Source organism: Phalacrocorax aristotelis, chromosome 6, assembly GCF_949628215.1.
Source record: "Phalacrocorax aristotelis chromosome 6, bGulAri2.1, whole genome shotgun sequence".
Taxonomy (NCBI): Eukaryota; Metazoa; Chordata; class Aves; order Suliformes; family Phalacrocoracidae; genus Phalacrocorax; species Phalacrocorax aristotelis.
The window spans coordinates 11504126-11531726 of record NC_134281.1 but is presented as its reverse complement, the minus strand read 5'-3'; the positions used below and the strand labels follow the sequence as shown (position 1 = coordinate 11531726).

Below are 27601 nucleotides of genomic sequence, written 5' to 3'. Positions count from 1 at the left end.
GTTCTGCTGTGTTAGTCTGACTGCATATTGGATGTTGTTGAAGCTCCTTGGCAGGCTGCTGCTGAGGAAACATGGGCCCCAGCGTTGTTGCCCCTGGACACTGTTGCACCAGCAATCATGAAGTTTTATTGCTAATGCTTGCGGCAGCGTTGCTGGTATTCCGGTCTGACTGTAGTTAGGAATGTGGGTGACTTGGACAGAGGACGTATCTGCTGCTTAGGCTGTTGAGGCTCTTTTCCTTCTAATACTGTTTCTGAAAATATGATTAAACCTGAATGGATTTAACTCTATCAATCTGGAAGTCCTAAGGGACTGTTGCAAAGATCCAGCAAGGCTAGATTATGTGACGAGCTCTACACAGTGTCTTCTATTAAGTGTATCCTCTGAGAGGTATCGCCACCTATATCTCCTGCTTTTGACAGTTTAGCTGACTGTAGTTATATTGAAAACCGAATTAATTTATCGTGTCATGGTCCTAAATCCTGAGCTACAGAAGTGCAGTTTGCATAGGTTTACGGTCTTCTACTTTCTGCAGTTCTTTGTACAAAAAATTATTGTTCCTTTACGTTGCAGAGATAGATCCACCTTACTCAAGAATAAGCCAGAAGGTTAGTGCGTTGGAGAGTATATCTGGTTTAGTGGCAGGGTGGGGCAAACTTCAGTGCAGCAGAGATTTCAAGAGCTAATAGGAAGTCCAAAGGGCACAGGGGTTAGCATTCTTGGGTGGTGTCTAAACGCTGCCCCATGCGTGACCACTGGCCATTGTTGTTTGGGTACTGCCTGATTCATGCTGACAATGTAGGACCCACTGAGAATCCTGTGAGATCTTACCAGAGCAGCAGAGGTCCAAGGTAAAGTTTTCCTTTTTGTATTTTTCTTTTCTGCTTGCTCAGCTACATGCTATAATTTTGAAGATTTTACCTGCAGACATGATTCAGTAATGTTCTGCTGTATTCTGATATGGGCCCTACTTCTGATCTGTGCAAAGATTAGCTGACTTGTATCGTCAGCTTGTAACAGACAGTGGGTTTCCTTGCTGGTATTCTGTCTGTAGCCTCATTATCTAATATTCACTGCATTGAATTGCAGCTGTACCTTTTCTGAGTAGGGTTTCTGCAGCTTTCTGCTAAGGATATACCTTACATTTTTAGCTGTTTTTTTTCACCACCGTGTGGTGGAAAAGCGCATTGTACCTCAGCAGCAAATTTCCTCTTCAGCACATTGCACACCATGTTGCTATATAGAAAAAACAGGGTGAATCTGATTTGTCTGTGGCCACTACCTGTCCAGGTCATCAATTTTGTTGCCTCTTTGAAGCAGGAATCTCCAACTGCTGGTAGTTGCTGTCAGGACAGCTGCAGGTTTCATGCAGACTTTTACCACAGGACGTTGGACTCAGCGAACAATTAGTATCTGAGGGAGAGAGAAACAAGGGCAGATGTAGGAAAGCTGCTTAGCTGCTATTTGAAATAAGCTGTTGCAGAGATAATGTGGCAGTACTGTTCAGTAGGTTTGAGATTAGGCTAGCTGAGTTCAGATGGGAATGCTGAACTAAACCCAACTTCCTCAGCTGTAAGGAAACTGAGCTGCTTGCACGCTAATTATCTTTTTAACTTCCCAGATTGAGACCCAGTTTAATGAGTTATCCAGGGTGGCCCTTACTCAGTTCCTTCTCTCTGAAAGCAGGTTCATCCTGTACAACCTCTGCACACATGATGCCTGGTGAAGCACATAACACCTTGATTTCATGAAGTTTCTTCATTTTGAGCTCATGTGTTGAATAGAACAGCAAAATACTGGCACTAAAAAAAAATGATGTTATATTGATGGGTTTTACTTCTGGCCCTTTCTGCAGCCCAGAGTCTGTGGAAGCTAGTCCAGCTGTCAGTGAGAAGAATGTGTACTCCAGCCACGGCTATGGGGCCACCCAGAAACACAGCTATCGCGGGCTGCCTTACGCAGTGAGTACTCTCTCTGCAGTGAATCAGCTCTTTACTATCTACTTTACTCTTTTCTCCTTGTTCCATAGTTCTTTGCCTGTTAAGCCTTAGGAGTTTTGGCTTATTTATTAGGGAGCACTGAGTTACAGCTGAGTTCTGCCATATATTTTGTATTTGTGTGTTTATTGTTTGTGAAGTCTCACATACTCTATAGCAAGCTTTATTAGTGTTCTAGGTGATAGATTAAGTGAAGTATACAAATGAAGTGTGAATATATGTGAATATATAATATTTTCCTGTTGGTAATTTTATGCCCCATTTGGTTTATTGTGCACTATTTATACTTTTTTCAACTGCGCAGATTTTCTTATTGGTAACTTACAACTATGAGAAACAAGGAACGGTCAGGAAGAATGGGAGCGTGGCTTGAAATTATGGGATGAACAGGACGTCACAAAATCACTGAGGTTGGAAGGGGTCTCTTGAGATCACATAATCCAACCCCATGCTCAAGCTGACTCTGCTTGAGCAGGTTTCCCAGGACTGTGTCCAGTTGGGTTTTGAGTATCTCAACAGACGGAAACTCCACATCGTCTCTGGGCAACCAGTTCCCATGTTTGACCACTGATGTAATCTCGGATTATTAGCCGTACAACAGTTAATGTCAAAATAGCCTAGTTGTTTTCTTAGGTTTTGAATTTAATTCATTACTGCAGAAGAAAACCATTCACATCTTTCAGAAATATTGCTTTACCTTCTTGGTAGATTGAGGAATTTGGACTGCTGTTTTACACCAGTTGTTAAATAATAACCTGGGAACTGTGGATTTGGGACTTCAGTTTCTAGGCGTTATATCTCCATGTTAAAAGTAGTACTGCAAATACTCATTTTCAGGATCATAATTATGGAGCCCCTCCTCCTCCCACACCGCCAGCCTCTCCTCCTGTTCAGACCATTATACCTCGTGCAGAACTGAACGGCCTGCACTCGCCTGATGAGGAGAACTCCGGGGACAGTGAGAGCTCCTCAGAAGGAGAATCAATTCCCACTTGGTGCCACTGCAGTGTCTCCCAAGATGGTTTCCTCCTCAAGTGTGAAAAGTGCAGGTAAGCTTTGGTGCAGTGCAGATCTGGACTGCTCCTTCTGTTAACTTCTCATACCGAACCGTGTCACGTTTGGGCTGTGGGACAGACTTCCTTTTGCTAACTGGAGCGTTCTTCCCAGTGCTTTACCCAGTATTGACCCTCCTCCTTTGCGTTGTCAGCCTGACAAGTGTTGGTGGCACCAGGAGTGGAGATGAGGATGTTAAATCGATGTTCTTATCATCCTGGGCCCCACTGAGGGCACGCATCTTGTGACATCCTGTTGAATTTCAAGTGACTTTACTCCTACAAACCAGCTTCAATTGTGCATTCTCCTTTGGCAGAGGAATGAGCAGGGGGAAGGTGATCAGACTCCGCCGCCGGAAGCAGGACAACGTGTCAGGTGAGCTTGAGGTTGTAATTCTGATAATGGTGGCTTTTGCATTCTTTCTACAAGACCTTTGTCTTTTGGCTGCTGTGATCATCTAACTGTGATCAGTGCCCGCTAATGTTCTTTGCCTCGTAGCCACTGGGATTTTCTCTTCTCCTTCTGCCTCGCATCAGTTAGCTCTTGGGAGAATCAGATTATCTTGTGAACAGAAAAAGGAAATGTTCATCAGTGCCATTCTGTGAGATACCAGAAGTTTGGGAGACCTGTTCCCAGTTTGGGTGGGAAAACTGAGCTGGTATAGTTTTCTCAGGGAAGAGCTATGCAGGGTCATTAAGTCATCTTGATGAAAATGGACATAAGGGAAAGCTGTTCTCTCTGGGATGAATAAAAATGTTGCTAATGAAGCACTCCTCTCTATAGGTGGGGACAGCAGTGCAACTGAGAGCTGGGATGAAGAACTATCTCCCTCTACAGTGCTGTACACAGCTACGCAGCACACCCCTACAAGCATCACGCTGACTGTCAACCGCGTCCGTAGAAGCAAACCTAAGAAGAGGAAGAGGAGTACAGAAAAAGCTCGCACTGCTCCAAAGGCCAAAAAGATCAAGGTATGTGGAGTGAGGCAAAGTTGCTGAGGTTCCTACCAAATGCTGTGGGGAGTATTGTTGAGAGCAGGCTGACAAGCTGGCGGTAGACATGAAACTTCTGTCCTGTCAGGAATTGTTCTTTCTGGTGTAATAATGTGAGGCCTTGTGTTTGTGACCTGCTAGAGTACATGGCTGTTGGTTTAAAAATTGCCTTACTGAACTCCACCCTTATTTCCCAATGCTGTCCATTCATGCTCAGAGCTTGGATTCAATTACATATTTTTCCCTTCTGCTCTATTAGGATTTAGGGAAATAGCTTTTGGAGCCTGTCTGTTTGTGGCAAAGGGGCAGTGTGTGAATAGAGAGAAAAATGAAAGGAGCATGGCATTTCTTAGCAGGCTATGTTAAGGAGCCTGGGCTGCAGAGCTTCAGCTTGACACTGTTCTTCAGGGACAGACGTAGTGCCTGTGTGGAAAACTACATAGGTAATGATGAAAATTTGTTGAGGGATCACTTTACTGCCTTGTCTTTGAGGGTTTGGGGCCTGACATAATTTTGGGTTGTTTATACTGGAATGCAAGTGTGTGAGCAGCTGGTTCTTTCCCATCTTTTGCTAGCTCTACCATGATTCTGGTAGGCACTGATTAAACAAAAGATTGGGAGCAGGAGCCATGTGAGGTCTTCAGGTTTTTTTGTTGTGAACCAGCTTGATTCTGTTGCTGGCCCTTTCTTCTGTCAAAGCAAGGTGGGTTAGTCAGGACAGTTTTGGTTTTGATCTTGAGATTTTTACTAAGTATGATGCAGGCCTTTTTAGTTCAGAAATGCTGGCCATCAAGCTTTTCAGCAGTTTCCACTGGATTTGCATTGCAGAGTCTTTTTGTTCAAGTCCATTGCTGCTTGTGTAGGTCTTCCTGTAATTCTTGTCATCTTTTATTAAGGGTTGGTCTGTTGGAGTAAGATCTAATGAGGTGCTGGGTTGCTAATTCTGAGGAAATATATAATACTTTGCTTTTTTTCTCTCCCTCTCCTTGACTGGGGGACAGGCCTTTCGAGAGGGCTCACGAAAGTCTCTGAGGATGAAGGTGAGTAGAACCGAGAACCCTCTGTGATGGTGGTGGGTTTTTTTGCCCTGTATTTTGTGCTCTCCTGGTTTGCCTGGGGTATATTCTGAGGCTGGTCCTACAATCAGAAAATCTGAAGCCTTTACTATGTACCATAAGCAGGCCTATTGATAAGGGTATCACAGGAATTGCCCCTTGAACCTTGCTTCTGCTTCAGATAGCTTTCTGTAAGGTAATGTCATCCAATTCCAAGAAATATGACTGATTCATGACACTTGGGAGTGGGGTGTTTGATCTAAGGGATGTAGAACTGGTTGTGGCCACTCTTCTGTGAGGCCAGTTATCATTTGATTGCATCAAAGCTGTTTTAAGCTTGGGCATCAAAGCAGTACACAAGTTTAATGTTGAGTCCCTAGCAGTGTTGCCTTCTTTCTCTCCATATCCTCTTATTAGGGATGGATGGGACAATATATTTATCTCTGACTTTCTGCAATACTGGTAGGTGTGGCTGTCTGATAGAAAGTTTATTTGTCAAAAAAAGACAACTTGCACTTTGAGCTAACTGTGTTCCTGCAAACACAAGAGGTGCCTTAAAGTTCACTCAGTTCCATCTCACCCCAGTACTGTAGCTGACAGTGGCTTCTAGCAGGTGGCTCAGAGAAACAGGACAATGCTGTGGCACATCTGTATGCACCTATATCCTTAGTACTCAAGCGCCATGAGAGGGTAAAAATGCATGAAAACTCTAAATGCTTTTAATGTATATGATGAAAATAATGACTCTTCTTCAGTGATCTTTGTCACTAATACCTCAGTGTCACATATGTCTCAGTCCCTTATGAAGCCAGTTGAGTTACTCACCTCTGGAATATTATTAGTTGAATTAATTCAACTATTGTCAAATAAAGAATGAAGCGCTTTTTTTTTCCTACTAGCTTCTTTTTTCCCCTCCCTTACAAAGTGGTATAAACGGATTACCTGATTTTGCCCTCTCTTCTTTACACTGCTTAGGACTTGCAGTTTTAACCCTCTGGGTATTAGCTTGTGTGCTACATTCAGTTTCCTGAAACCCTGATGACCATTTAGCTAGAAGGTTCAGAAGTATTTTTGGATCAGTCACTGCAAACATTGAGATGCAGCTAGCATCATCTGGCATTACATTGGACACGAGCAGGTTGACTCTAGGAAAAGCCTACACGAGATTTATTTGCCTTTGTGTGTTCTGTTCCTTTTTTTTAATCCTACTTAATTATTTTTCCAAAGTGATTTTTAAAACTTTTTCTGCCCATGTACTAGCTTAGTTTTCTTCTATATAGCAGTACCACGTAACAACTCTCAAGAGGTCTTAGTCCTGCACAGAGTTCTCCATAGATTCATAAGTGGCACTGTTGTACAGTGTTCTGGAGGATGCAGGTTCTGAAAATGGTGTCCTCATAACCAACACTTCCTTAGCTTGGAATAAATTTGCCTTTTTTCATAGCATGTTCATATGCTCAGAGCACTGTGGATAGGTTTTGCCTGTTGTGTGCTAACTTTCACTCTTTGCTGTTCGGTGCAGAATTCCCCTTCTGAAGCACATGCTTTGGACGAAAACACAGCTGAAGGGTGGGAGAATCGAATACGACTCTGGACAGATCAGTACGAAGAAGCCTTTACTAACCAGTACAGCGCTGATGTACAGAATTTGTTGGAGCGTCATCTAAACTCTAATAAAGAATATGTGGGCAAAACTGCTATGCTAGACACAATCAACAAAACAGAGTTGGCCTGCAATAATACTGTTATTGGGTCCCAGATGCAGGTAAGAACCATGGCGACAGAAGTGGGGTAGTTCAGGTACTCTGGTTGCTAGACGTGAGGCATGGGCATGGGTGAGCAATGTTGTAGCTGATCATGTAATTTCAGACCAATGGTATAGATTTGATATAAAAGGAAGAAACAGAAGAGATGCCAGTGCCAAGACAGATTCACAAACACTTGCATTCAACCAAATCAGCGTTGCTAAGTTGGGGATATTTTGTACAGTTCTGTGATATGGTTCGCAGGTATTTTACAGTAAAGTACTTCTGGTCGCTGAATGGCTTGAGGCAGAACCAGATCTATCACTTGCTGGAGATAGGAAGTTTTCTGCTTTCCAGCTGAGTTTTCCTGTCCTCCGTTTGGTTTGGTTTTGATGACTACTTTTTTTTTTTCCCCTTCTGTTGTGGAAAGCTATTTTAAAGAACCTTTCAACTTTATTTCAATGTTTTTGGATGATTATTTGGATAACTTTCAAATTCTGCACTGCTACAGTTTATTTTGGGGAACTCTCTCTCCCTAACTTTCCTCTTCTGAGATGTGCAATGATTAGTGTCTTGCTAGCTTTATGGAGTGCACGTAGACAAGGAGAAACAGGAAAGGATGTGTTTGTGTGGTGTATGTTCTCCCCACTACTCTTCTCAGCTGATGTTTCATCTGGTCCGTGCTTTACTGAACATAGAGCAGCATTCCCAGTTGTTTCAGGGTTTGTGGGGTTTCCTTGTCCAGGAGAATGGAGATAGGTGCAACTGAAAAGAATGGGCTCCAAAACAGATGTGGGGCACCTCTTCTGTAGAAGGGGAGCAGAGTCAGAAACCTGAATATCAGGTATATGTTTGTGCTTGAATCATTCTTCTTGATAGCTGCTGACTCACCACTTGAAGTTCACGTGCTCCCTGCCACCTTTCCTTCTGCTTTCACGTAGGTGAAGCACATCAGGCAGAGCACAGATACTGCCAGTAAGGGAGAGTGCAGACAGAGAACTTTGGACTCAACTTCCTTCTACTCTTGACTCTAGTTCTGTGGTAATAGGACTTCTGTGGGGGTTGGGGAGAAACACTTCTACTTGACTGTGTGCGTAGCCTTCCTAGAGAGAGCAACTGAGGAAATATAGGGAAGAAAAAGTTCTGCTTCTCTAGAAATCTTAATATTTTCTGAGTCTAAATATAAAGTCTTTTTCCTCCTTCACATGAGTTTTAGGAAAAGTCCTGAAATAAGTAATAAAACATATGATGTTTCTTTTTATCACCTTCATAGAGTACAGCAGGACAGATGATTATAAAAGATATCATACATAAATGTGCTTGTTCTTGTCCTACTTTCTTACCACGTCCCTTCCCTGTACAGACGTAGGTTTTCCCCACAGGGAAGAGTGGCCAGCATTCCAAATCAGAAGACTCCAAATGCAATATATTCCAAAGAAACAAAAAGGTAGAAAGTTGCAAAACTTCATAGTGAGCTGCAGTTACTCTAAACAAGCTGTAGGTAGGTACCTGTCATTGCGCATGCTGGGAGAGTCTAAAGGGACTTAGTGGCTTTGTAGCTCCTTTTGGACACTGAGGAAAGACCAGGTGTCTGTCCTGGGCTACTCTTTGTCAGCCCTTATGTCCTTGTTTTCTCTGCTCAGCAGACAGCTGTGGAGTGTTGTGAGGAGGATAGCCCGTAAGGTACGGAGTGCATGGTCCCTCATCCTGTGCTTCATATTTTTGTTCCACTCATTTGTCTCATCTTTGTTAGACAACCTGAGAAGGCTTCTTGGTTTGCATCAGTTGTCTTTTAACTAGATATCATTAATGGACATAAAAATAGCTTTTCTGGGAGATAAGGAGATAGGTACTTTGAGCTAGAAAAAAAACTGAAGAGGTTGTGTCAATATGCAGATAGCAGGTGTGTGTAGAAGATGGGTATCATAACTGCTCTATTTGTCCATGAAGACTCTGGAGAGAGAAGAGAGGAATAAAAATGTTTTGTATGTCCTGCATACTCTCCCAGTTGAGAGTGTTGTTTGTCTTGGGTAAGCAATGATGCAAGTATATACTTTTTAAAAAAGAGAGAGAGGAGGTGTGACCTAAAAGCTTCCCTAAGCCAGGAGGAGTAGGGAAAGACGGAGTTAAGAGTTATACAGGCAGGATATGGGATTTTGATCATTGCGATGTTTTGGATAAACCAGTTCTTGACTGTCCTAATGATGCAAAGGGAAACTTGTGAAAATACGAAGCTGTTCAGTGTCATGAATAAAATCATCTTAGTGCTGCCTACTACCAGATGCTTGACAAAGTGAAAGCTGTGGGTCCCTTTTCTGCCTGCTGCTGCCAGACCAAACCCAGGGTCACTATTTGCCCGTTGTCGCCTGTGGTAATTGCTGACTTGAGCTCAAGCCCCTGATTGATTTCACATTCTGAAGTGAAGAGCGAAAGGGCCTTTATAAAATAAAGCCACTGAGTATTATGCAGATGTTGATCTGCAAACATATCACAACAGTTTTGTCTGATTAGCAGTCAGCAATCCCTAGCCTATGACATGAATAAAATCATTTGTTCTTTTCACACATGAAAGCGTGGCAGCTAATCCTCTTCATATTTCTAAATTCAGAGAAAGAAAACAAGCTGAGCTAGGGTCTTACCAGAAAAGCTATGAGATCATTCCTGTTTTACCAAACTCAGATAATTGTTAAATTTTACAGATGCAGAGCTTCTGTTTCCTTCATGGGCTCTCTTCTCTTCCCAGCACCCAACCTTATCCCACCTGTGTTCCCCAAGCTGTTTTCCAGCATCAGGGGAACAGTAATACAAAACAGTCATGGGCCAAAGGTGAGGGTGAAAGCTACCAGACATTAACTCTCATCTATGAAAGATACTAAGAAAATTTGATAGAGTAGTAGAATAATTTCTGTTGGGAGGAACCACTGAAGGTTGTCTGGTCCTACCCTCCTGTGTAGGGCCAGCTTAGATGAGAAACTGATTATAACAGCAAACAAGCGGTAGCATAGACACAAAATTATTCTGTTGGAGACACACTTATGTCTCAGTCCTAATTTATCTACTAACTTCACATACTTTCTCCTTATCTCCTTCAGTCACACACTAGCAAATCTAGTCTTGTTTGTTTATTCTCAGTTACCACAGTTGGATAGTACTAAGCGTATGCAACATTTTAAAATAATTTAGCCACTACTCTCGGCAGTCTAAGCAGTCTTACCATAGAATCATTAAGGTTGGAAAAGACCTCCAAGATCATCAAGTCCAACCATCAACCCGACACTGCCATGCCTCCTAAACCATGCCCTGAAGTGCCACGTCTACACGTGTTTTAAATACTTCCAGGGATGGTGACTCTACCGTCTCTCTGGGCAGCCTGTTCCAGAGTCTGACCACTCTTTCAGTAAAGAAATTTCTCCTAATATCCAATCTAAACCTCCCCTGACGCAGCTTGAGGCATTTCCTCTCATCCTATCTCTAGTAACTTGGGAGAAGAGACCCACCTCTCTACAGCCTTCTTCCAGGTAGTTGTAGAGAGCGATAGGGTCTCCCCTCAGCCTCCTCCAAACACCCCCAGCTCCTTCAGCCACTCCTCATAAGACTTGTTATCCTACAGTTCACTTGTGTCATGGGTTTGTTGATCAGAAATCAGGGCCAGCAGTGTGGCTTCCTAGGCTGGAAATGTTTATTTTATGCCAGTTCAGTGGACTTGGGGAATCCTCTGTCAGCTCCTATCAGGACCCAAGATATGAAGACATGAACGACACCCTGCAAGGCTTTTCAGAGTCTCCAATACATACTTGCAGGTTTTTCCAATGGCCGGCAGATACAGTGGTATGAAAAAGAGATACATACCATAGGCATGATAAATGTAGCACTGGATATGTCTTTAAGAGGAGATGTGGAATTACAAGACCATTACTCCCATCTGCATAGGTTTCCAATGAATATTTTTATAAAGCTATCTTTATCCTGGACCTGAGTGAGGGATGTCAACAAATAGAGCTTACTTTACTGGCTGATCCAAGATCTGCAGAATAATGTCATATTAAAACAACAAAAGTCATCTTCTCAAAGAGGTTTAATTCAGAGCACATACAAGATTGCTTAAAAAAAAAAAAAACTCTAGTTCAATGTTTCATATGGTCAGTACGGAGGGTTTCGTCTGGTTCCCAGTGCTGAGTGCTGCCTTAAGGCATTAACTTCATTTTCACAAGGTTAGAACGTCATGGGTTCTGTCATTGTCCAGACTGAGCCCCTTAAGCTAATGTGATTTTTAGCCATTTGAGCAGGCTGCTCAGTAGCTGTTTCTAAAAAGAGAGTTTTAGCACTAAAAGTTGCAAGCTTGTTTTTAATAAAATCTGTGGTTTACTTCTAATTTAGATAGATGACTGTCGTTATTACTGAAGTACGAACACTTATGCCTCAATTCACTCTGGAGAAGTATCAAAACAGGGTCCTTATGAGCAGTGAATAGCGTCCTTAGGAAAGAGCAGGCGCAGCTCTTGTAGTGAGGCAGCCAGCCATCTTCACATAATTTTTACTTGCAGAGAGGTTCAATCTGTTAAGCAAGAGAAGTACTTTGTTTTTATGGAAGAAGTCTTTCCTGTGCCCTAGTGCTTATAATATCCCTTCCATTATTTTGTAAAATGTGTTGTGTTTGGATGTGTGTGCTTAAAGAATGTTGTGGTCTCACACTGTCAAGACGCGCTGTTGTGAAAATCCACTGTAATAGAGCTGTAGACTTCAACATATAGAAGATTCAGCAAACTGTCACTACTTAGTTAAAAATTTATTTCTTCATGTTGAAAAAAAAATCTACAGCAGTAGTTGAGCGGGCAGGTGAAGAGAAGTTTCTGGGTAGAGATAGAAATTGCCAGCTTAAGTCTTTGGCCTGTTAGTTAGAATTTGCCATCCTCTGCAGAAGGTAAACCTTGTGGTGTTTTTCTCTGAATGTGCGACAACCCACAATTTAGGGAAGATTTGAATTATTCTGGCTGTGGAAGGGGACATAATTGCAGAGCTGTTCCCTGTTAGCAGCAACTGACAAGTCTGGTTATGCCTCCTAGCTGCAAGAGTGAAATACTTTGTGAGCCTTACTGTTGAAGGAAAGGAATAAATACTTTTTGCTTTTGATAAATATTATCAAGGTCATTAGTCATTACTAAACTGTTACAGAATAAACAATATATTTGCCTGACAGAGTTTCTGTGTGTTGCTATTAGAGTAATTTTTCTTTTCATGTAGTAAGATATTCTTCATGAGTTAAAGGCCTTTGGTTTAAATTCTCATATTTTGCTCTGGTTTTTGTTACAGCTGCAGCTGGGAAGGGTGACTCGGGTTCAGAAACACCGGAAGATCCTAAGGGCAGCAAGAGACTTGGCACTAGATACCCTTATAATTGAGTATCGAGGGAAGGTTATGTTACGACAGCAATTCGAGGTCAATGGGCATTTCTTCAAAAAGTAAGAGTACTATGAAGTGATTAGTATGAGAGCATCATGGCACAGAGGGCCTAGTGCCTCTATGGGATGATGTACACTTAAAGGGCCCTTGTCAGCTGTGCCATCCATAGCAATGTGAAATCAAAAATACAACCTCAGCTTGATGCTCTGCTTATCAACCAAAACCCTCTGAAGTAGATCTGTTAAACTGTGATGATGGAAGTGCATAAGCATCCAGAGCAATAGCACTGATGGAAGCACTGCTTCCAGTGAAGTGAGAGATACCTGTTATAAGTGCCACGGGAATTGGGTATTTTGGGATTGAGACATTCTATTACTTCTCCAGGCCATATCCCTTTGTGCTGTTCTACTCCAAGTTCAATGGCGTTGAAATGTGTGTTGATGCCCGCACCTTTGGTAATGATGCCAGGTTCATCAGGCGTTCCTGCACTCCAAATGCAGAGGTAAATTCTCTCTTCACCATCACTGTAACTGCAAATACATGTTTTACACAGGCCTAGTGCATTCCCTTTTTATGAATATTCGAACTTAAAATGCAGTAAATGGGGTAAATTGTCTGCATCTCTTACTTGTTTGATGGTTTATACTTGGAAGATGAGAAAGTTTGGGACCATGAGGTTTTTCTTTGGAAGGAAAGGGTTTCTTTTATAGCTTTCATGTGGCTGCAGAATGATAGGGTAAGCAGGTGATAGTAAGTGGAAGTGGAAAAGCACAGGATGAGACGAGCAGTGAAGCAGGCTTTTCCCTCTGGAGAATTTAGGATAATTATTCATGGATTAGATAAGAGCTACTTTGTGGAAGGAGTCTTCCCTCTTGGAAGTGAGAAGTGCAACTTGTGGAGATGTTAGTTTCTCTCTACTTTGTTTAACAAGGTTCGTCATGTGATTGCTGACGGGATGATCCACCTGTGTATCTATGCTGTTGCCACCATTGCCAAGGACACAGAGGTTACCATCGCCTTTGACTATGAGTACAACATCTGGTGAGTCCTTCACCTCGCCCAGGAGCTCTCCACTGCCCTCCTGGACTGGACATCTTCCTCCAGCCCTTTCCTCGCATTCTACATTTTGCTCCGTTTTCTACTGAATTGCATTTTCCGGCTATTCTGTCCAGTTCTGCTGGCATATTCTACAATAGAGGCCATAAGGTAGCCTGCTGTCCTTGCTTTGGCACGTGGTGAGATGTTTAGTAGGAGATGCATTGAATGTCTCTGTACAAGGGTTGAGAAATGAAGAGTGACACGAATTATGTTTGTGTTTTGGAGCAGCAACTATAAAGTGGACTGTGCGTGTCACAAGGGGAACCGGAATTGCCCTGTGCAGAAACGTAGCCCAAATGCTGCAGAACACCTACCTCCACCTGTTTTAGGCACACTGATTGGGGCAGAAACACGCCGGCGAAAAGCCCGCCGAAAGGAACTCGAAATGGAACAGCAGGGTATAGCATCAGATGAGAACAGCAGTCAACAAATGGATGAAGTTCCTGAGGGACCAGCAGCAGTCAGTGACAATGAGGTAAAACCCTTGACACTGTTATACATATTATTACCATTTGGTGGTGTGGAATCTGATGCAATCAGCACTGGGATCTTCAGAACAGAAACTGCAGGAGGCCTTTTTTTAAATCTTTAGCACCTTAGATTACCATAGGAATCTTGATAACTTTAAAGCAGTACCAGATTTTGTTTGACGTACTAAATCTGGGCTTTTTCAGGTGGCAGAGAAGGAGGAGAAACAAGAAGGGGAGAAAGAGGAGCCTGTAGATGAACAAGGAGCCTTGGTCCACAGCCGACGGGCAAGTACTTTGTCAGTCTGGGTATCATCCCCCTTAGGACTTGCTTCATGCAGTGACCAACAGGTCCAGTTGGTTAATTTCACTTGTTTCAACACAAACTTTTTTTAAAAAAAAAAAACAACCACACAAAAAACACCCAGGTTGACTCCATATCACAGGATTTATGTTAGGGTGCTGCACATCAGAAGGTATATGACAGATTTGTTTCCTGATTGAAAGTTTTAACTGTTATATTCAGGGCTATTCCATAGTCAAAAATATACTGTTAACAAGACAATCAGCACCAGATTCGAAACAGGTAATTGCACCCTTTTTATGTTCCTGCTGCCCTTGTTTATTGCCAGTACAAGAATTTATGGAGCCATATAGAATCATAGAATAGTTTGGGTTGGAAGGGACACTTAAAAGTCATCTAGTCCTAACCTGCCCTGCAGTGAGCAGGGACATCTTCAACTAGATCATATGATGAACCAGAACTTGATTTTTGTTAAAACTTGACTGGTTTTGCTGGATTAGGTTTGTTAATGTGTATCTGTTCCCTGTATGGGTTCATAAACATGTTGCTATGTGGGAAAAGGGTGGTATCAAGTGACAAGTTAATAAGAGGGGTAGACGACCAACAGCACTACTGGCACAAGTCAACAAAATTTGCTATATTCTTTTTTAGGAAACCCCTTTGTCCTCCCAAATCATTGTTGTCCTAACCAGTCTTCTTGATCAGAATATTTCTTAGTGCTCTTGGATCTTTGATAATGCACTCCCTCTTCAGCTGCCTTCTGTGCTGAGTAGATCTGGGGTTTATGGTTGTGCTTTGTATGGCACCTGGGATTGCTCCGTGGGTTAGAATATTTTGTGAATGTGAATGGAGCTGTTCTGGCTCAACTCATTAATCTTAAAAAAATAAAAAATCAGCCAACTGACCCAAAAACCAAGGAAGAAAAAAAAAGAAAGTGTTCCCATCCTTCTGTCAGCCAACGAATGTTTTGTAGCTACAGAGCCCTGTTTTTCATTTGTTCACCAAATACCTTAATCACTAGTCTTTCTCTAATCAGAGATACGGATGTTCCATGTGTAAATTTCCTAAGAATTCTTTAAATGTTAAGATAATGCAGCAAATCGTAGGGCCGAGGGCTGTCCAGCAGAGATCCTTGCATTATCTCATGGATTTTTTACTTTTTTTTTTAGAAAAGGCAAAATAAAGCAGTCAGTCTTCCTGAACTATACTGTCCCAGAAAGAGATCAGCTTCCCTGCATTAAAATGAAATCTTCCTTCCAAGCTTAAGGCTAGTCTGATGGATGACTGCTCTTATTCAAATGTCAGTAGAAACTAAGTGAAGTGTTAGTTTCCCATGAGCCTGTAAGCCCTGTTCCTGTAGGTTGCACCAGTTAATCTCCTTTAATGAGATTTGGTTTTATATACTTGGCACCAGGTAAATAACTGTATGTATAGTTTTCCCAGTCTCTGATTTTTTTTGTGTATTGGGTATTTTTGAACAGAAAACTGTAAAGCCCAGGCTCCTGTAATTGAGTACTGCTGTGTGCTTCAAGATACTTTCTTTTCCATGGCAAGTCTCAGAAGGCACTTGACCCTTGACTTGCTAAAATTCATTTGATTCAGCCTGTTTTTTGCCAGTCACTGCAGCATTTGTTGTACTGGGCGTTTTACATGCATAATTACCAATTATTTCTGACACAGCTAGGTGATAAGGTTTCCTGTCCTCTCTGCTTAATAAATACCTTTGTTTTGCCTCCCTATTCTCTCATGTTCTGGTTTTCTTATCCGCTATGTAAGCTGCTTAGACAAGAGCTTTTATTTTTGAGCTGGGTGATCTCCTGACATCAGGGAAGGAATGAATCTGGATCATTTTAGTCAGTTTGTGTGGTGTGTTATACTTTCTGCAAATTATGGTTCACTTCTGTTGCCTCTGACTTCTGCTTGCTTCTACTGTTTGGTCATTAGCAAGTAGCTCTATTTGTTTCCAAGTCATCTCTTCACTCTATTCTTACAGTTTTTACTTTTTCAAAATTATGCATTCCCTTGTGGCTATTTTATAAACATAACTCCGTAGTATCTAAGTGGTCCTATTTAAGAACAAAGTCTAGTTCTTCTAGTTACTCTTTGAACGCATGATTATGTTGTTAATCTGGGAAATTTGCCATGTTGAAAAATGCAAATATCTGAAAAGAACTGCTTCTCTCTGTCCCCTCTCTGGCTCTTGTCATTGCTACTTGGCAGTTGTTCTGCTTCCTGTGCTGCATCCCATATCTGTTCTTGCCTCCTCCTCTTTATGTGCATAATTTGCAGTGCTGACTTAAATTTACTCTTGTGTTTTAGTCCCGGGAAGACAGGAAGGTAGAAGCTATCATGCACATGTTTGAAAACTTGGAAAAGAGAAAGAGGAGACGAGAGCAACCATCAGACCGTAACAGCACTGATGCTGAAATCAACATCAATTCTGAAGCTCCTGAGCCGGAGGAAGTAAAAACAGAGACTCCTGAAATTGAAGATGGAAGTTCAGCACTGAGTGCCGTGGCTTCAAATGTTTCTAACAGTAACAGCAGTACTGGGGTGAACACACGACGGTCTTCACAAGTAGTGGTAAGACAAAGATAGGACTGTTCAATAGCTTGTACCAGCCTCAGTTGCAGCATATCTGGTCGTAAGATAGTTTAGGTTGGGAGGAGCTTCATGGGGTTCTAATATGTTCTGCATCAGGCAGGGTCAGCTCTGAGGTCAGACCAGGTTGGCCAGGGGTTTCACCCAGTCTTGTCTTGAATACCTCCAACAATGGAGATTGCACAGCCCCTCTGGGAAATCTCTTCCAATTCGTGACTGTTCTCATGGTGAAAGAATTTTGCCTGGTATCCAGTCTGAACCTCTCATTTCAGTGTATAGATGCTGATGCACCATGGCATTTTCTTGGTGGCTTCTGTCTGGATGTAGGAAGACTGCAATTAGGTTGCCCTAAGTCTTATCCTCTCTGGGCTGAAGAAGCTCAGCTCCTTCACCGAGCGGGCCTCTTCTGTACTGGTGTGAACTTAAATTGCATGTGTAACTGCAGTGATTAAGGAATTCTTTTGCTTTCTCTTTGTCTTTTGGCCTGGTCTACTTTGGATGCACATGTTCCCATTGTATGGCAGGGCCCAGATGCTTGCCTGGAATGGCACATACCAGCTCAGAGCAGGAGTAAGAGCAGTTACCTTGAGACAAGTGGCAAGTTTCATACTGCTGCTTTCTTCTTTAAGACCAGTGTTCTGGCTGACCCCTTTAAGAACGCAGCAGACAAAACGGTAATGTGCCAGTGTTTTAGAAGGGTCCCCAAATCCATCTTATGAGTCAATACAAACAGGGTCCAACCAGATTTTGAGAGTCAGGTAGTGTCAGTAAACAAATCTTAATCAATCCTTGATCACATATGCAGAGAAAAGGAATACTCTTAGAGGTACTTGGACTAATGACAGGTTTATATTGTAGGATACTGTTCCCGAAAAAACAGTTACTAAGCCAGCTCCAGCAAAACCCTCCAGGCCCCGACCAAAAAGTCGCTTCTCTCGATACCGGACCAGTTCAGCACAAAGACTGAGAAGGCAGAAACAAGCCAGTTCCCAGCAAGCTGAACTCGCACAGGCTGTCCCAGAGGAAGGAAGCACTGCCAGCTTGGTAGCCCCAACAGATGTCAGCAATGTAGAAGGTCCAGGAGAAGGCAGACAGTTGGCAGGATCTGACCCAGCTGCTATCCTTGCTGCAGGATCTCAGTCTAATCGAGCTGCAGTAAAGTACCCCAAAACTAAAAAGGTAAATATGATGGAGTGCTCAAACTGGGGAGGGGAAACAGGTTTTGTTTGGCCTTTGGGCTCAGGGGAAACAGTTCTTCAAAACAGAATTGTGTGACTTTTACTGTATTATTTGTGCTATAGTGGCTAAGAGTCCTCATCATGGTTCAGAACCTGGCTGCTCAGCCCTGTACACACAAAGATCAGAAAAAGAAATTAGCTGATCTTTACAGCAAGTCTACATAGACCTTAAATACTGGCAGTGTGGTACAGGTGCAACAACAGGAAGGGTCTCACTTTTGGGTGTGGCAAAAAGTATAGAAAGAGACAAATTATACAGCTTTGTGTATGCGGGAAGAAACTGATTCCAGCTTGAGGAGCCCTGGGAGAGAAGGGTTGGAGGGGCTTGGCAACATAAGGAGTTGGGCAATGGAGGCTGAGCCCTGTGCGAGGGAAGCAAAAGGCAGGTGTTTTAGTACTCGTGTGGAGGGCAGTGAGAGGCCTGGGAGATGGCTGGCAAAGACCATGAGGACAACAAGCTGTGTTGTTCCTGCAGGGGAACAAGGTACTAATAGAAAGAAGGGGGGGAGCTGCTGTGTTTGGATCTATGAACAGTAAGCTAGCAAAAGCTTTTGGCAGCAGCATGCGAAACTGCTTGTTACGACTCTGGGGTAGCTGATAGTTTGAAAAAGAGCACTTTGAAAAAAGCACTTTGAGCTTTTGAGCTCAAAAGAAAGTATGTTTATTGGAAAAGTTTGGATGCGTATGATCTCAAGAAGTTTTCTGTGTATTCCCGGTGTCTTAGGAGCAAGGAGGAAAAGACTGTCAACCAAGAAAGTTACCTTAAATCAAGCATCATAGAGGTGTAGTGAGACTTGCTTTAAAAAAAAAAGCCAACAACAAAACCACATTGAAATAACCAGGGTGTTGCATGTTGTGAAGGATAGCAAAACAAAGGTTCTCTTGAGTATACCAGCAAGAGAACAGAGAGAGAGAAGTGGAGCCATTATGTAGTAAAGATCAGCTGGAATTTAAGAATAGATTTAGAATGCCATAAAAATGTGTTTGGTGTGGGAATCTGGCAATATCTTTTTGGGATGGGGTGGGATGGCAGGCTGGGGGGACAGAGTAGAAGAGGCTAGCTTTCAGTTTAGAATTGAAGACCAAGAGGGAATGTGACTGGACTACAATGTGCAAGCTGGGAGAAACTTGTAAGGGAAAGGAGGAAAAACTGTAGAAGCTAGCAGGCAGCTGCCACATACTGGGTATAAATTAGCCATTAATGCCTTTAGGCTTGCAGCTAGAAACTAGTTTTGGACAAGGTGGTCAAGTCTTGGGAGAACCTTCTTATAAGATTAAGGGAGCATAATCGACTACTTCTGTAAAACAGGATTACCTGTTGTTGTGCCTGTAACAGATGAGAATTGGATCTGACACAGGAAGTCCTGGCTGTGTTCCTTCCTGTTGAGGAGGAGAGAGGTTTTAGCTCGTGGGCTAATCTGAGCATTGCTTCCCCATACACCTTTGTGCCATATTGCCTTTCTTCACCTATGCTAGTTGCGTTGACGTGTGTTTGTTCTCCTTCAGTATCTTGTTACCGAATGGCTGAATGACAAGGCAGAAAAGCAGGAGTGTCCTATTGAATGCCCTCTGCGCATTACTACAGACCCAACAGTTTTGGCAACTACCCTAAATATGTTGCCAGGTCTCATCCACTCCCCGCTAATTTGTACCACACCTAAACACTACATTCGTTTTGGTTCACCTTTCAACCCTGAGAGACGTCGAAGGCCCTTTCTGTTGGATGGAATTTACAGCTCCTGTAAAAAGGTACGTTTGCTCATGTCTTACCTTCAGGGGTTGTATGCTTATCAAGCTCTTACTGGCACCCTCGTAAAGTTGTTGTCCTCTTTGAACCTCTTTCTGTGTATTCCTGCTGAGCTGACCTTGTGGTGTGTTGATGCAGTCTCCAGGCTATGTCATCTGACCCTCCCCTAGCCAGGGTTCAGGCTTCATCCTTGCCTTTTACCATGGTAGAGCAACTGTTCTGTGACTGTCCTCTCAGAAATGCATACATTCAAATCTGCAGTGGCTGTTTATTATCCAGCATATGCAATTCAAGGAGTTCTAATTGTTGCCCTTAATGTTTTATGTTGCTACTTTCACAGTCAGAGGACGGTTGGCATTGTGGGGATAGGGCAGAGTTGCAAAAGGCGTCAACAATACAGTGCCTTTGTCAAGATCCATTGTCTTCGGAGAGCCTTTGTTGTTTAGTAAGGCTCTGAGTTTGCCTGTTCACAAGAGCAAGCCCACAGCTCTTTTTTGGGGATCATAAACTGTCTATAACAGATACTTGAGGCCGTGCAGAAAGCCTGAACTGAGCCCAGCTGAGGGCTTCATTCCTCCAGAGATGGTATGTGGCCAGTAAATGCTAGCATTTACCCATCTGCAGGGAAACAGTAGTTCAGGTTAGTTAGCTCAGTCAGGCAAGATGGATTCTGATAGAAATCTATCACCTGTCAGCTTTGCTCAGAGGCTTTTCCAGTTCCTCTGTGATTACCTGAGAACAGTTTTATGGAAATTCTTTCTGATCTTCCAGTCTTGCTAGCTTTCAAAATCAGGTACCATGTCCTGGTTTCTTTGCCTTCCTCTGAGGAAGTTTTTCCAGAGACAAGCTTTGGACTTACTGACTTACTGTTTCCACCTTCAGCAATTTGTTGTCGTGCCCTAACAGGCACTTACAAAAAGAAGTTAAGGGCTCTCTTGGTTCATATATGCTTATATGAACAAAACCACGTTTGTTTCCATGTGCCTGGGCAATCTCCCCATGCATCTTTAAACTGAGAACTGCAAGGTTTGAGCAGCTTTTTTTGAATCTTAACAGTGTTTTTGAGCCTCAGGGAAAAGAGAAGCATGCAGAGCAAAACTGGCAGAGTTGTTCTGAGTTCTCTGCTTGGTGCATTTGCTGTACAACTAGCCAGCAAATCACAATTCAGTGAAAACTGTCATCATGGAACAAGTCTTCCAATCTCTTGCTACATTTGGCTATTTTCTAGTCATATGATAATCCTCACTGCTGGAAAGGGAATGGACTGGTCCCACTATGGATGACATCCATTTAGTCCACGTCTTCCCTGAAGCTGAGTGTCTGCAACTGGATGTTGTGTTGCAGCTGGGGCATTTTCAAAGCAGAAAGTTGCTCTGTGTCTTGTAGCCTACACCCTTTTTGTGCATCCCAGTATGAAGACTGAGTTTTCTTTATCAGGTTGATTTAAAGTTGTGTTCATTTAACAATTTACTATGTTAGAACAACCCATTAGTTTTCTAGACTGTAGTTTTTATGTGGTTGTTTCTGGCTTTATATGGTACGTTGTTCTAGCCTGTGCTGAGCTGTGTGCTGTTTTTCCCCATCCATTTCCCAGTTTAGTAGGAAAATCTTTAATATTGTCTTCTAGCATGTTCTTGTTTCTCCCAGGTTGGTATAATCTGTAAATTTAAATACACTGCCCGTTCTGTTATCTAAAGAATCAATAAAATAGTGAAAGCTTCTCTGTGTCCAGAACAGATGTTGCAGAAAGTAATTTTAACCTTTTGTAAGTAAATAATAGATAACTGTTCCAGTTAAAGGTTTCATCCACTTTGTAGGAGTTCCCCAGCTTTTTAATGGAAAACACTTGGTAGCATTTGGTAGTTTTTATCACCAGCAGCCTGGAGATGTAGAAGAAGTCTGTGTCTCATGTTCAGGAATGGTCCAGAACTTGGTGACATTGCTCTCTCAAGACCTGATCTTTCTGCCTTGTGTGCTTCTGACTACTCAGTCAGGAAGGTTGATTTATAAAGGCTGTTGAAATAGATCACGTATTTTCTTGGATTGTCAGCAGGCTTCTTGCTTAAACTACTGAGGACTGTGCCAAAAAACCTCAGCTGATGATCTCAGTTTGCATCCAAAGCATGCCAGTGTCTTACTGAACTGTATAACCTGCTCATGTTAATCACGTGTTGCATAGTGACTTGGCTGTCAGATCAGATGCCACATCTGAGGTAGCAGCGCTCCAGACTGGCCGGCACTTCTCACTTTTCCTGGTGGCCGCAGTGGAATCCATTGAGTTATATTTGAACAGAGAAGAAGCATTGCTGTACAGTAGTGAAGGCCATCAAAATAGATCCTGTCACCTGCTCTTCATCCTCACATTGAAGTTTTCACTTTGAGGATTGTGGCCACCGAGTTTCTGATGCACTTTCATGATAGCTTTGAGGAATCATAAGACACATACATGTATCTCTAATAGGATACGTATTGCTGGCATGCAGATGAACTCTGGATTACTGAAAGGTAAACTTGTGATTTTAAACCTCTCTGGGAGAAGAAAAGGCTGGTAAAGTTGAATCCTTGGGTAAACTACACAAATGCAAATTACCATTTGGTTTTTCTCAGCAGTTTGCTGTCATTTTACTGAATCGTCTGGGTGTCTTCCCTAATATTATGGCAGTTATTCCTTATACTAAAGTAAGCAAAGGCTTCCTGCCTGCCACCAGGAGTCAGTTTGGGTCAAGATACAGGGCTAGCACACCCACTGCAGCAGCTGATTTGCTGAGACTTCAATTCACATTCACTTGCATGAGATGTGAGACATTCTTTATGGTCCCTGTTCAGAAGACCACTGTGACTTCTATCTCCTGTATTAGTAGCTGAAGAAGTAGTTTGCCTTTATTATTCTCCTCTTGTTTTAGCCCCCCTTGAAAGCTGCTGCTTGCACTTTATCAGATTTTTTTGCTCTTTGTCTCTGACAGCAAGCGCAGTCCTGGAAGAATTGTGACGTGATTAAACTCAGACCTTTCTCTGCTGGAATGGTTAGAGCAGAATCTATGTAAAGCTCTAATATTCCTTAGTGAAGCTGGAGGACAGTGTGTTTGTGCTCCTGGACAGGAAACAACTTTTTTGCAGAAAATCAGGGTTTTAAGATAGTTCATCCTATTTATCTCCCTTTTCTTTTAATTAAGATTGCTTTTAATAGTTTTAGCTGCCAGAGTTTTGCATTTTATCTATTTATAATTTGCTCTTTACTTATCTTTGTGTTATTGCTGAAGACTGCTGATCCCCAGAATACATCTCATCAAGAGCACATAGTCAGCCCCATCACAGTAGGTGGTAGACTCAGTGCTAACAGCTGTGTTCTAACGGGTTCCTGTCTGAGCGCATGCGAAGGAGGTCATATCAGTGTTCTGAGCAGCCTGCCGTGCTGCGCAGAAGTGTAGGAGTTTGAGTACATCCTGCAAGATTGCATGGAAAGTACCGGAGGGGTTGCACGTTTATGTAGTCTCGTTCTGTTTCAGCGCTGGATCAAACAAGCCCTGGAAGAGGGGATGACTCAGACCTCACCAGCTCCACAAGAGAACAGAACCCAATGTCTATACCAAAGTAACGAGCACAGCAGTTCTTCCAGCATCTGCAAAGACGACACAGGTAAGTGCTTAGCACCATCCAGGGCAGCACGGGCACTTGAGTGCAATTGGGGAAGCTGCTGAATAACAAAGGCAGCTGCATAGGATGACATCTTAACGTGTACTGCTGCTTGATGGCACAGCTTTATGGCAAGTGAGAATGTTACTTTGCCATTCATTCGAATTTCTTCAGACCCATTCTAGTTTGAGCATTTGTAAAGTTTCTCAGTATTTTCCTGTAAAAAGATAATCACTTTATCTTGCATCATCAGTCTCAGTACCATGTGATAATTTGTTCAATAGAGGGGAAAAAAGAGGACTATCATCTCTTCAGCAGGATGCTCTTAGAGGGCCAAATATATCTGCTGGCTGTAGGAAGATATAGGAAAGTCTCACAGGCACATATGTAATAAGTGAATCATTAAGTAAGCCTCAAAGATGGAGAAGCTAAAAATCTCTGATTAAAGCAGCAGAATGGTTAAATATTGTGTCTGAATCTTTCTACAGAGAAAGAAGGTGAAGATCTGCCCAGTCAGGGGTCAGTCTTCCAAGGACAGCAGACAGGAAGCTAGACAGCACACAAATAATACAGAATTGATTGTTGAAAAGTTAGATGAATAAGAAATGAACACAGTGCCAGAACCAATAAATGCACGTCCCTGAGCAAGACCTGAAGAAGCAAACAACTGAACTGCAGAATTTACTGAATACTGTTTGGTTTTATTTTGTTGTTTTGTTGTTTGTTTTTTTTTTAAACGGAGCATCACAAAAGATATTTTAAATAGGGGTAGGCCTGGGGGAAAGCCATTAATCCTTTGTGGGAGTGAAATGTGTTTGGGCTGTATTGATGTAGCCTGTAGGGAACTGTTAGATTCAGGTAATACAAACTGAGCTGTCTGTTCATAGCAGTGCCAGTGACATGTCCTTCTGACCCCTCTCCTCTCTTTATCCCTTTGTGGCTCCCTTTCCCTATGTCCCTCTTGTGCTTACTTTCTTCTAGTTGAAATATTTTCTTTCCTTGTTCATTGTATGTTCCTCATTATGTATTGTTATCAGTATCTAGACACATCTCAAGACTGGTGTAAAAGTACTTCAGTGGTACTTAATTTTTAGAAAGCTTTCGTAGTCGCATTGGAGATTCATGGGTTCCAGTTGGGCAGGGAGTAGGGGGAAGGAGACAGTGTGTGTTCTGTACACAGTTAATGGTGCAGCCCTATCCTCAGCTCAGTTTGTTTTTTCAGACCTGCTGAGTCCCCTGAAGAAATGGAAGTCTCGCTACTTGATGGAGCAGAATGTTAAGAAGTTGCTGAGGCCACTGTCTCCCGTCACCCCTCCACCTCCCATCCCTTCAGTTCCTGGCTCAGTGAGCCCACAGCTGGCTACACCCTGCTCATCCCTGCCAGGAGAGGAGGAGAGTCGCAATGGTTATGGCATGATGTTCTCACCAATTCCTTCTCTAGCTGCTAGTCGCTGCAATACTCCACTACAGTTTGAGGTAATTCTGACCGGGGACTGGGAATGCTAAAAAGAGAGGAAGTGGAATATTTGCAGCAGTGATAACACTAGGGACACCTTACTTTTTGAGTATGTGACTATATTCCTGAGCAGCATCATAGGGTCAGACTGAAGAGCACTGCTGCCTTTCTCCTCTACACCACTTCTGGCCAAATCTCAGGCTCTGTTAAAAGTCAAACCTTGCTGCAGCTCAGCCTTCCCTCACTTCATAGCTATCAGTAACATTAGTGTAATTCCTTTCTCCATTTCTGCACAGCAGCTCCCAAATTTTGCAGGCTTTTCAGTGTTCTTTAGTCACCTTCCCCACTTCAGATCTCTGTACCAGCGTGGCTTCCAGAGCGTGCAGCAGTGGTCCACTTCTTAAAGGCTGTCTGACATCCTCAGCTCCTCTTTCCCAAAACAGCTTTCAACAGTGCCAAGTTTGGTAGAAATACTTTATGTCCGCTTCCACTATATCCTTTGGTTTTCCTTTCCCTTGACTGGGAAGAAGGAAAATACCTCATACCTTTCATTTCTTGATAGTTTCCTTCTGCAAAAAGTTGCAGAAGTACGGAGCAGGCTCTGTGGGTGCTTTCCCTTGCTCTAAACTCTGTGGGAGAGTTATCAGTATCCATCCAGCTACGACCTTCCACTTTGTGTTGCTGCTCTGTGCCTGTGAACAGGGATCATGCTGTTTGCAATTTTAGTTTTATTTTTTAGTATTGCTTATTTTAATTTAAAAAACCAGAGCTCTTCAGGCTGGCTGCTCACACTCTGCCATTTAAAACCATTTTTAAAAAATACAGTGCAGTGGCAGACTGCTCTGTACTAGGGACTATTTTGCAGGAATCCATCATCTGTTCTGCAACAGGGCAAACAGTCCTTTGTGGTACTTTTAGCTTAGTGTGCTTTGGATTATTTTCCTCACGAGCCCTTTCTTGTAAGCTGCTTGAGAGGCAGATCTGTAGAAGTTAGCAGGGAAGACTGTGGAGCACTGAGGAGAGAGGTGAAAGACTGTTTCCGGCAGAGAGCTTGATTGGAAGTGATCTTTACCTTTGCTCTGGGTGAGGTGGCAGATCAGGGCAGTGTTGCCACGGACCTCCCCGGTTTAGTCACTGGTTTCCTGTCCCACCTTAGTGTTAGTTATTTCTGTTGCCATGTGTAAGACATGGGAACCCTGGATTTCATTGGCCATCTATACCTTACTGCCCCTTTTACATGTTTTTCTTGCCTCTAGTAAGAGTCTTAACAGCCTGGTAGAGCATAGGCTTCTTTGTTTAAACTTTTGTATTTCCCTCAATGCAGCTTATTCAGAACATTTCTATTTCAGTGTCATGTCTGTTTCATTTAGTTATTGTTAATTCTAACTTGAGTGAATACAGCTCACCTTTAAAGCTTTATACCTCAGTCCTGTGGCACTGTAGGAAGAGAAAAGAAAGATTTTTTGTTTTCTAGTATAAAGTCTATGAAAGTTCACTATAGTGTTCAAGGGATCTTAGTTGCCTTTTGGGCATGATCAGGCTTTCCATTTCTCCTGAGTTCTCATACTAAATGCCATAAATGCTTTTCTCTGTATTTCATGGTGCGACCTCTGTATCTGACAGCATCAGAAATACAAAGAATAAGTTGCTGCTTTTCTTAACATTTATGTGCTCTGACTTGGGTATAGCATGAAGCATAGTAACCCAGTCCTGTCTCTGTTCTTCCAGGAACTTGAGAAGTTACTTAGCCAACAGAGTTGCCATCCAGACTGGGACCAGTTCCTGGGTTACTCTGTGTTTAGAATAGCCATTGCTAACCTCTGTACTTGTTTTTTAATTGTCTTTTATTTTGTTTCTTGACTTTTTAAGTAGATAACAAGATGCTTTTCTCTCCTTCAGAACGTGTCCTCCCCTGAGAGTTCCCCTGCGCATAGGCCTGAGTCCATGTCACCCGAGGTAGTTATCACACCGTCTCAGTTGCATTTGAGGCCAGGAGCATCTGTGCTTTTGTGTGTATGAGAGGCTGTGGTGGGAGGAGAGGGATGGGAAGTGCAGAGGCAGCTGGGAATAAGGGTGGAGCATCAGTCACAATAAGGCTGAGCAGAGTTTTCAGGGTTATCACAAGAGAGCAAACAGATGGAGTAGTGGAATTCATTAGTCACTTGTTGACACTGGTGGGAAACAGGCAGTGTGAAGACCTGGTATGTCTTGGCTACTGATGTGAAGGCAAAAGGTCTGGGGACCCTGGAAATACCATAATCAACTTCAGCCCTGGCCCAGCAGATCAGTGGTGTGTATTTTTTACTCAGTAGCACCAAAATGACTACGGGGGAAGAAAAGGGAAAGCATTCACTAGGAGTTTTGACTTATGAGGACACAGTGGGGCCTGTGTCTGAGCACCTGACCTGCTCTACTCAGCCTTGATTTATGACCTGTTCACCTGCAGACTTAACATGTTGAGGAGATGCCAGAAAGTATTACTTTGTTTGTCTGCTGGCCTGTTGTAAAATACTCATATTTTACATGGAAGTACCTCGCACAGAGATTGCTTCATAGTAGAAAATACGCACTCATCTCCAATGTGGCAGGTTACTCGGAACTGTGATACAGCAGAGGAAACATTCTCAGCAGCAGCACTCAGTAGGACAGAGCTGGTGCTTGGTGCTGCTCTGTTTTTCCCTAAGCGCAATAGTCCTGCAAAGAGGATGAAATTGTGTCAGTTATGCTTATTGTCTGAGATCCTGACATATTAACATGGTGAGGGAGACGATTATGCTGTTGCCCTGGAGGTTTTTTGGCACTTAAAGTAGATAAA

At 42.7% G+C, this 27601-nt stretch overlaps 1 protein-coding gene across 6 annotated transcripts in view; it reads left to right on the top strand.

Moving 5' to 3' along the window:
* SETD5 (SET domain containing 5) overlaps window positions 1-27601 on the top strand; it is a 68952-nt gene that overhangs the window by 28379 nt on the left and 12972 nt on the right. For 5 of the 6 annotated variants that reach the window (XR_012661026.1, XM_075095926.1, XM_075095929.1 and 2 more), the window contains 17 exons: window positions 1856-1961; window positions 2835-3046; window positions 3367-3425; window positions 3834-4021; window positions 5044-5082; window positions 6620-6862; window positions 12153-12301; window positions 12627-12744; window positions 13174-13283; window positions 13569-13815; window positions 14015-14095; window positions 16431-16694; window positions 17571-17891; window positions 19457-19699; window positions 23204-23333; window positions 24553-24806; window positions 26686-26742. Coding sequence is in view for 5 of the 6 variants with exons in the window: in XM_075095926.1 (XP_074952027.1) it covers window positions 1856-1961; window positions 2835-3046; window positions 3367-3425; window positions 3834-4021; window positions 5044-5082; window positions 6620-6862; window positions 12153-12301; window positions 12627-12744; window positions 13174-13283; window positions 13569-13815; window positions 14015-14095; window positions 16431-16694; window positions 17571-17891; window positions 19457-19699; window positions 23204-23333; window positions 24553-24806; window positions 26686-26742 (2821 nt within the window). In the remaining variant the exon portion in view is untranslated. The remainder of the gene's footprint in view (window positions 1-1855; window positions 1962-2834; window positions 3047-3366; window positions 3426-3833; window positions 4022-5043; window positions 5083-6619; window positions 6863-12152; window positions 12302-12626; window positions 12745-13173; window positions 13284-13568; window positions 13816-14014; window positions 14096-16430; window positions 16695-17570; window positions 17892-19456; window positions 19700-23203; window positions 23334-24552; window positions 24807-26685; window positions 26743-27601) is intronic. The other variant, XM_075095927.1, reaches the window with a different exon arrangement.